The following is a 9,708-nucleotide window of genomic DNA, read 5'->3' on the forward strand; positions in this document are numbered from 1 at the left end:
TACAGGGTTTCCGAGGGTGTAAATCCTTACGGGAGTAGAAAGCCTCATCTTTCTCCCGCGGAGCGGCTGGTAGTTTCGAACTGCTGACCTTTAGGTTCGTAGCCCGATTCGTAACCACTACGCTAACAACATGAGGAGTTCCTGAGTGGTGCACACTGATAAATGCTCAGCTACAAACCAAAGTGTCACTTTTCTCACATTTCAACATTTCTGGGTGGCGCTCGACAAGTGCACTGGCCACTCTCTCTTCCCCTACCTTTGAAATGCCCCTTAGAATAACAAGAATCCCAGTTTAATGAGATACAAGGTCACCATCATTATCATTTCATGGTCTTCTCTGGGTCTGTTGACCCTCTAACTGCTTCTCCGATTCTTGCTGCTACTCCATGAATCCAGCTCTCCTCCAGACCCGTCTACCCAGCCAGGAGTCCAGAAGCTCCAAGTGGCCAGCAGAAACAGAAGTCAACACTTCCTTTCCACATGTCTACACCCCTCCACAACTGGAGTCCACCAAACCCACCAAACCCACATCCCGAATATCAGTGATGGAGTTGATGAGGCAAAGCCCTTGCTCTGGAGTCAGGCCAGCGTTGTAATTCCACCTCTGTCACTTCCAAGTTTGGACAAAAGGTTTTACTTCTTTGTGCCAAGTTTCTCCAACTATAGAATGGTCCCATATAGACCCTGGTGCTCTGGGAGCCTCATCTTCTCCCAACATTCCTTCAGGGGAAGGGGTGTAAATCTTCCAGATAAGGAAGCTGAGGCTCAAAGAGGGCAAGGGCCTGAAGTAAGGACATTTGGTTATGAAGATGCAGAGCTGGGGTTTGAATGGTCTGGTTTCAGATGATGAAGCTATCTCAAGGTTTTGTGAGGCCCTTCCATACGTCACCTTTGTGATGTGAGACACTTGGAGATGCTGCAAACATCCTGAATGCTGAGTTTGCCTCTCACTTGTTTAAAAATACCACAACGAATTATCTCAAGCCTGAGATGTCCTTCAACACTGCTAGCCCCACAGAACCAAGTTACCTTTTCATTCCAAGTGGCCATTTTCCTGTTGCCTCTGGATCTGGAAAAGAAAAAAATGTTTGTCCAGATCTGTCACTGTGCTGTCATTGACCTTAGTAACGTGGTCTTGCAATACTTACTCACATATTACTTTTAACTTGCTTAAGTGGAGCTCTGGTAGCATAGTGGTTATGAATCGGGCTGCTAATCTCACGGCCAGCAATTCGAAACTACCAGCTGTTCTGCGGGAGAAAGATGAAGATTTCTGCTCCCGTAAAGACTTGGAAACCCTGTACATGGTCACTATGGGTCGGAACTGACTCCACGGCACATAACAACAAGTATCAACTTAAAGGGAAAAGAGAAGAAGGCTCAAAGCATATGTGGAAGACCATCCATTCTAAGTAAAGACCTAAAGAACTGAAAATAGATTGTTCAGATACGTGTACATGCATGTTCATAGCAGCCGTGGTCACACAATTCACAGTGAGAAAACAACCCAACCCATCAACAGATCAATGAATAAACAAACTGTGGTCTATCCAGACAATGGAATCTTAGATATAAAGAGAAAGAGTCCTAATGATTGTCACAATATGGACCTTGAAAACATGATGCTGAGTGAAATAAGTCACACACAAAGGTCATATACTGAATGATTCCATTTACCTGTTATATCTGGAATAGGCAGACCCATGCAGCAAGTACACTAAAGGTTGCCAAGGGCTAGGGGGAGAGTTCTGGTGTGGCGCTGTGGGTTAATGCACCAGACTGCAAAGCCATTTGAACTGCAAAGTTGGCAGTCCAAGCTTACCAGCTGCTTCTTGGAAACCCTATACAAGGTCGCTATGGGTCGGAATCGATGGCACTTAACAACAAGGGCTAGGGGAGGCAGGAGTAAGTAACTGCTTAATGGGTACCAGGTTTCCTTTTGAAGTAATGAAAACGTTCTGGAATTAGAGGTGGTGGTTGTACAATACTGCAACTGTATTGAATGCTACTGAATTGTTTACTTTAAAATGGTTAATTTTGTTATGTAAATTTAATCTTTTTTTTTAAAGATCATACAACATTGGGATTATGCTAGAAAGCAGCAAAGGCGCTCTACCTGCCCTCCAATGGGGATCTGGTTAAATTAAGCTCATCTGAGAGTGGAAACTCTCGTGCTGCAACAATGCTGAATAAATGTGGCAAGATGTCAAGCCAAAAAGATCACATTACAAGATAGTGTGTACAGTACGGGCCTAACTGTGTTGAAAATCTATGCATGTACTTTTGTCAGTTTACAAGGATATAGAAAAACTCTTCACAGCCACTGTTTCTGAAGAAAAATGAAGTAATTTTCCCCCCCTTTGAATAGGTGGTGGTGGTGGGTGGTCGTGGTGTACCGTGGAGTCGGTTCCGACTCATAGTGATCCTGTATAGGGTTTCCAAGGCTGTATATCTTTTCAGGAGCAGAAAGTCTCTTCTTTCTCCCATGGAATGGCTGGTAGTTTCAAACAGCTGACCTTGAGGTTTGCAGGCCGATTTGTAACCACTACATTACCAAAGTTCCTTTTAGATAGGGAGACGAGTATTCTTTTTGTCTCTGGAAGGTCTACACATTCACACTGACTCTGAGTTACTCTTAAAAGATTACTTATTTTTAACACAGGTGACATATGACTACAGTAAGAAATGTAAATAAAGCATAAAAGATTTCCTATGACCAGTCAGTCTTCCTCTCACCCTTGTCCCTCCTAGAAACAAGTTTCCTATGTACCTTGCCACCTTCTGGGGTTTTCTAGATCTTTGCAAGCACATTCATATATATTCTTTTTTATGTTTTAAACAAATGTGAACAAAGATTTTAAATAAATCTTGTTTGTTTCCCTTAATATATCTGTGGCAGGCCGAAAAAATGAACCCTGAAGATGTCCACATTCTAATCCATGAAACAGGACTATCAGAGGAGATTCAGTTAAGAATGTGGAGATGGGGATTCTATCCTGGTACATTACAAGAATTCTCATTTATTTATTTGGAGACATTTAAATTATGGTAATAGTGAAGAACACTGAAAGTAACTTGGACTGCCAGAAGAACAAACACATCTTTTCTGAAAGTACAGCCAGAATGTTCTTTATAAGCAAGGATGGTGACTTGGTCTCACATTCTTTGGAAATGTCATCAAAAGGAACCTGTGCCTGGAATAGCACAACAAGATTTCTTAGAAGAAGAAGGCAAGAGAGTCAGAGAGAGAGAGGAAGGCGCTACACTGCTGAGCTTGAAGATGAGGGAAGAGCCCATGAGCCAAGGAATGCAGGTTGTATCTGGAAGCTGGAAAAGGCAAGGAAGCAGATTTTCCCCTAGAGTCTGCAGAAGGAATGTAGCCCTGTCAGCACCTAGATTATAGTTTAGTGAGACCCACTTTGGACTCATGAGCTCTAAAAGTGCAAGACAGTAGATTACTGTTGCTTTAAGCTACCAGGATATGATAGTTTGTTACAGCATCTGTGCTGCTGTGGTATCAGGTGCCATAGAGTTGGCTCAGACTCATAGAGACCTTGTGTACAATAGAATGAAACACGGCCCAGTCTTGCATCATCCTCATAATCATTCCTATATTTGAATGCAATGTTACAGTCACTGTATCAGTCTACTTCCTTGAGGGTCTTTCTCTCTTTTTTTCTGAGCCTCTGTTTTACTCAGCATGCAGTCCTTCTCTAGGGACTGGTCCCTCCTAACAACATGTGCAAAGTACATGAAAGAGGCCTTGCCATCCTCTCTTCTATGAGAATTCTGGGTGTACCTCTTCCAAGACAGATTTGTTTGCTTTTCTGACAGTCCTTGGTATACTGAATATTGTTCACTAACACCATAATTCAAAGGCATTCATTCATTTTCGGTCTTCCTTATCCACTACCCAGATTTCCCATACAGAGGAGGCAACTGAAAATACCATTGGGTCAGGTACACCTTAGCCCATAAAGTGCCATTTGTGCTTTTTAACTCTTAAAGAGGTCTTTTGCAGCAGATTTACCTAACACAATATGTCATGTGATCTCTTGACTGCTTGCTGCTTCCATGAGTGATGACCGTGGATACAAGCAAAGTGAAATCAGCTTCCAATGGCTCCTACAACACCTCGGAGATTGTGGTGTTCCACAATCTAGACCCAGCAGAAGCAGTGGGACCCTCTGCCAGGGGCGTCCCTTTAAGTGTGCAGTTTCACCAGTGACCAGCATTTAAACTGCTTTCTAATCTGGTGCCGCCCCAGTGTTCAAACAAATATCCCTGCATATCTTATAATCCTTTCATAATTAAAAAAGAAAATATTACCATTTGGAAAAAATTCACAAAGACTTAACGGGGAAAAAAAAGAAAGAAAGAAACAGAGTTCTTTCTTTTCTCATGGTCTAACCCAGGCCAAGGGCATAACTGACCCTCGGAGAGTTTATTGTTGGTTGACCGACAGAGCAGCTACTGTAATGTTCCACTCGGTGGGCTCCCAGCTCAGGCCTCTGGGGGCCCTCACCGTCTCTCACAAATGAGGTGGGTTCAACTGGAACTATCACCGGACGTGAAGGTGACAGGAAGAATTAAGGTGCCCTGAAGATTGCCATCCTTCCCAAGACAGGACACGGAAAGAGCAGATACACCTAGAAAAACAGCCACCATCACTAATTAGAAAGAACTGAGCTCTTCCCACTGGGAAGGTGGCTCTGGAGAATAAACACGGACTGTGAACCACAAGGTCAGCTATTCAAGCCCACCAGCCACTCCGTGGGAGAAAAGAGGAAGTTCTCTGCTCCTGCAAAGATTTACAGCCTCAGAAACCCTATCCAGGGCCCCTATGAGTCAGAACTGATTCTCCAGCACTGACCAATGCCCTTCCCATTAAGCTAACCAAAACAAATAAAAATCATAAAACTCAATGATTGTAGAGTTGAAGGGAAATGTGCAAATTTGGCTAGGGGTAATCTTTCTGAGGAGTCCTAGTGTGGTGCTGTGGATAAGCAGTGGACTACTAGCCGTAAGGTCGGTGGTTCAAACCCACCAGCTGCTCCTTGGAACTGACTCAGTGGCACTTAACAACAACAACAATCTTTCTGAACAACCATGTGGTAATGAGAGGCAAATGCCTTCAAGATTACTGTACCCTTGACTTGAAGACATCAGTTTGGGAACTACACCCCAAAGAATTCATTTGGTAGCAGTAGATATACAATTTGAACAAAGATATTTAAAGCTAAGCTGGGCATTTTGGCTAAGACCTGGAAACAACTCACATGTTCCACTTTAAGGAAAAGATGAAAAAGACAGTGGTCTGTTCAAAGGAATGCCAATTTTGAGATCTATGAAGAAAATGTAGACCGACGGCTATTAGGCAATGAGAGGAAGAAAAGTAAAACTCAGGCAGCTGTGGATACTGCCAGAAACTGTACGAGATTATCGGAACACATACTACATGGCAGGCACTGGGCTGGGCCTTGGGTATATCAGAGGTGAAGAGCAAGAAGAAGGTCAGGGCCCTGGTGAGGAGACAAACGAATTAAGAATCTATATAAACACTGGGCAGAAAAGAAGAGAGTACATGGGCTAGAGAGAGAGCTGGAGTGTCTGGCTCCTTCAGCTAGGTGGTCAGAGAAGACTTCTGAAAAGGTAACACTTCTGGGGCTCTCTAAGTCACAAGAAGATAACAGCGAAAAGCATTTCATCTAGAAGGAACAGCATGAACGCAGGCCAAATAGAGAAAAGAGCTGAGCATATCCAAGGAAGAGCGAAGGGGCCGGTGGGATGGCAGACGCCTGTGGAGAGACAGAAGTGTTGGGAGATCAGATCCAGGAGTCGGGCAGAACCCGATCATGTAGAAGCTTGGCAGATGATGCTGAAGATTTAGAGGTCAAGGGTGGCCAGGGGAGATCAGTGAGGAGGCAAAAGATGATGGTGACCTGGACTTGGGGGTTGAGGTGGGGATGCAGAGGGGTGGTCTGATTCATATGCTTGGGGGTAGAACTTGCCGATGGCCTAAATGTGGGGGCTGAAGAGAAACAGAAGAACAGAGATGGTGCCAAGGTTTTAAGCTTGAATGACTAGGAAAAGAACAGATTTTGGAGTAAACAAATTCTGGGCTTCCTCCTTCTTACTGACCAGAGGAGGGGGAGGACTTGGAGGCTGCAGGGAAATTCTGGAATTGTGCAAGCCACAGCTTAAAGATTTTCAAAACCCTGTCCTCAACCCACTCTGGTGAAGCTCAAAGACTCCCTGGGGAAGTCATATGGGGAGAGGTTGCTGTCCCCAGCCTTGGTCTTACTCAAGATGTTTCCAGCTGTTTGTGGGGCTGTCCGGAAATACTGCAGATCTCAGAGCACCCTGGCGGCCCGGAGGCTCCAGGGGTCCAAAACAGAAAACTGCTTTCAAAGGGACAGGGTGAGCAGAGGTGGGCAACAGTTGCTAGGCTACTCCTTCACATGAACCATCTCATTTAATCTTCTCTACAATCCTGCGACATAGATACTTACCACACTTAACCCATGAAGAGATAAGGAAACTGAGGTGCAGTGAGATGAAGTCACACGGCTAACCCTGCAAGAGCCCTTGCACCCAGCAGAGTTGAGGTGCCAGATAAATGTCTGGGGGGCTTCCAGGTAAGGCTTCTAACTCTACACTGCACCTCTTCTCTCCTGGGGTGAAGCCCTGGCTCATTATGCTGCTTCCTTGGTATTCCTTGCCCCATGAGCTGGCTGTTTCAAGTACAAGGGTAAGTCAAAAAGTATTGCTACAAAATCATAGAAATAAAAATAACCAAAATGTGAAGTTACTGTTTCTTGATATAACCTCCATCTAGGACAGAAGTCTCTCTAATCCATCCCTAAAGAATTCTATGCTCTTTGATTTTACACATCAAAATGATAGCTTTGGCATCCTCAAGGGGCACCAATTGTGTTCCTTTTATATCTTCTTTTGAGTTTGGGGAACAAAAAGAAGTGTGAATGGGAAAGATAAGGGCTGAATGGGGCCAAGTTTCCCAGTGAAATTCATGTAGGACAGCCCTTGGTAACTTCAGACAGAGCAGGTGCATTGTCTGGATGGAAAAAAATTACTTGGCACAACTTTCCTGGATTTTTTTCTCGTCAGTGCAGTTTTCTCTATATAAATATTTCAAATTCTTCCTAATAAGCCCCTATGATTCACCTGTTTCCTTCAAAATTTTTTTTCAAGATTGGAATGCCTAAGAACAATCAGCATTACCTTCTGAACTGACCCTTTGGCCTTGGATTGACCTGACCCCACAGATCCTCTCAGAAGTCGCTGTTTTAATCGGACTTCCTCATTATTTTTATTTTGAAGGCACCCTAAGGATATTAAGGCAAGGGAATTACTGGGAGAAGTTGTCTGGAGCCCTCATTGGTCTCAAAAACACAATTCAATACGTTTTGTTTTGAATAAACCCTTGCAGGTCTAAACTGGAACCACAGTAGTGATACTTTTTGACTCACCCTCGTATTTCCAGGTGAGACTTGATGTCCTAGAGCAGGTTCTTGTTGTAAGCACAGTGCCCACTTCCTTCCTGCTGGCTAGGCACCTCACGGAGTAATGCCTGTACCCCGACTTCACACAGTTGGTAGAGCAGGGGTTCCCACTGACCTGGTGGAGGGTCTGGTCTGTTTCCTCTGACTGTGTGACTTCAGGCAAATGACTTAGCCTCTCTTGTTCGCCTCACCTGTTCGAGGGGGATAAAGACGGTACTTAACCTCACCTGTAACTGCCAGAAGAGTGATAAGGTGAAGTCACCTGGCCCAGTAAGCACTCTATAGACCAGGGCGATTCTTATTAACACGTCCATTTTCCAGGGGAGATAACTGAGGTGGAGAGGCGCTTCCCTCCCTCCAGTGGACTCTAGCACTGCCCTCGGTGTGTGTCCGCGCGGAAATAAACGCTACGAAAGAGGGCGCCTGGGGCCAGGGGTCCCGCTGAGATTCCGTAGGGCCTGGGGCAGGATGGAGGGGGGCGACAAGGACAGGAGCTTCCCTCTCCTCGGAGTGATCGAGTAAGGGGGGGTACTTGGAGAAGCGGCTGCACGCCCCGGGCCGGACCTGGCCGGAGCACTTACCTTGAGACCCTCCCGCCCCCGGCCACCGCTGCAACTGGAGCTTCATTGCACCCCGGGCTGTCTGCCCCGCCCCCAGACCCAGTCCCGCCCCGGCCCCGCCCGGGCCCTGCCCCTCTCCTTCCCCCCGCCACCCCACCGCGCGATCTGGTCTGTATTTGGCTTCTGGTCTGTGTCACTATCCTCGTCCAGTCTCTTTGTCAGCCTCCCTGTTTATAACTTTTCTCACCGGGTTCTCCCCCACCCGCATCCTGCGTTCAGGCCTCCCGCAGTCCTGCAGTTGGACAAAGGTCCCGCCCGTGGGAGCGAATCACGAGAATGATCCCCTGCCCAGGCCAGCCAACGGGAAGGGGTGGGAGAAGGGAACTACGTCCTTCCTCCGGCTAGACGGGGAAGGGGGGAGCCACTCACCCCGTCAACGCCACGAACACTTTAGAGTACCAGGTCTGGTTTCTGGCCGCTCCCCCTCCCACTTCCGGACACCCCCTAGGTCTGAGATTCCTAATTCCTTAGAGGAAGCCGAGTGGCCCTAGACCCTGCACAGTATCTGGCCTGCAGGGTGCGAGGCAGGGTCTTTCTTAGGCCCTCACAACTCCACTGGATGAAGGTTGAGGCTGAAGGTAAGGGGAGGGGGCGCACCCTGCTCTAAGGCTTATGGTTTAATGCCTGGGGTGCTGGTGTCGAGTTTCAAGTTGTTGGGGCACATTTTTGTTTTATATGACTTATGTAAAAATTGATCACAAACAATGGTCTAAAAGAAGACACATTATATTTCCTCTCTTGAAGTTCTGGAGGTCCAAAATCTGCAGTGGTCTCAATGAACTAAACTCTGAGGCTGTCCGGGTGGGTGGGTGGGGGAACCCAGTCCTGGCCTCTTCCCTCATACCTTGACTCAAGGCCCTGAATTACTTCATCCTCTGCTTCTTCTTGTCTTCTTCTTGTCTTCCCCTCTCTGCCCCTGCCTCTTCAGCTTCCCTCTTGAAAGGACCCCTGTGATTCCATCAGGCCTATGGTTTCAAGACCTCAACTTACCTGACTCACACCTGCAATCCCCTCTGCCATGTGACTTACATCTTTATGGGTGCTGGGGGATTCAGTGTGCACACCTGGACTGTTCTCATTAGCCTCCACTGAGTCTATTTTTTTCCATCCTGCTCACTTGGTCCCCTGCTGGGCAGCAGGATTTCTCAGTCCCATTCCAGCTCCCAGGGTGTAGTCAGTCCATTTTAAACTTCAACTTCAGGTGTTATTGGATATACCCCTCTGCCTCCAAGGCCAGCTAGACAAAGAAGATGTGTGCATGGCTTCTCTTGTCCCCTCCCACTCCACTACATATACTCCCCTGGCCCTGGGGAGGTGAAGAGAGAAGGAGAACAGGCAGACCCTCACCTAACTGCCCACCTCAAAGCTCCATCCTTTCTGCTGGTTCTAACATCTGGCCGTGCCTTCAATTGTAAGCTTAGTACAGACAGGTGGTGGCATCAGCAAGCCTTGCGAAGGCCAGACTTAGACCCTGGCTCTGACTTTTCCTCTGCTAGCATCAGTCTCCTTCCCATCTGCTGGCTTCTTTACTCCACACTGCAGCTTCCAGCCAGCAAGAATCGCCA

At 46.7% G+C, this 9,708-nt stretch overlaps 1 protein-coding gene across 1 annotated transcript in view; it reads right to left on the reverse strand.

Moving 5' to 3' along the window:
• Window positions 1-1,063, reverse strand: part of HVCN1 (hydrogen voltage-gated channel 1) — a 36,035-nt gene extending 34,972 nt beyond the window's left edge. Inside the window, exon 1 of the mRNA XM_006865420.1 lies at window positions 1,030-1,063. Coding sequence (XP_006865482.1) covers window positions 1,030-1,050 — 21 coding nt within the window. The 5' untranslated portion in view covers window positions 1,051-1,063. The remainder of the gene's footprint in view (window positions 1-1,029) is intronic.
• Between the last annotated feature and the right edge of the window lie 8,645 nt (window positions 1,064-9,708).

Source organism: Chrysochloris asiatica, unplaced genomic scaffold (assembly GCF_000296735.1).
Source record: "Chrysochloris asiatica unplaced genomic scaffold, ChrAsi1.0 scaffold00078, whole genome shotgun sequence".
In the NCBI taxonomy this organism is placed as follows: Eukaryota; Metazoa; Chordata; class Mammalia; order Afrosoricida; family Chrysochloridae; genus Chrysochloris; species Chrysochloris asiatica.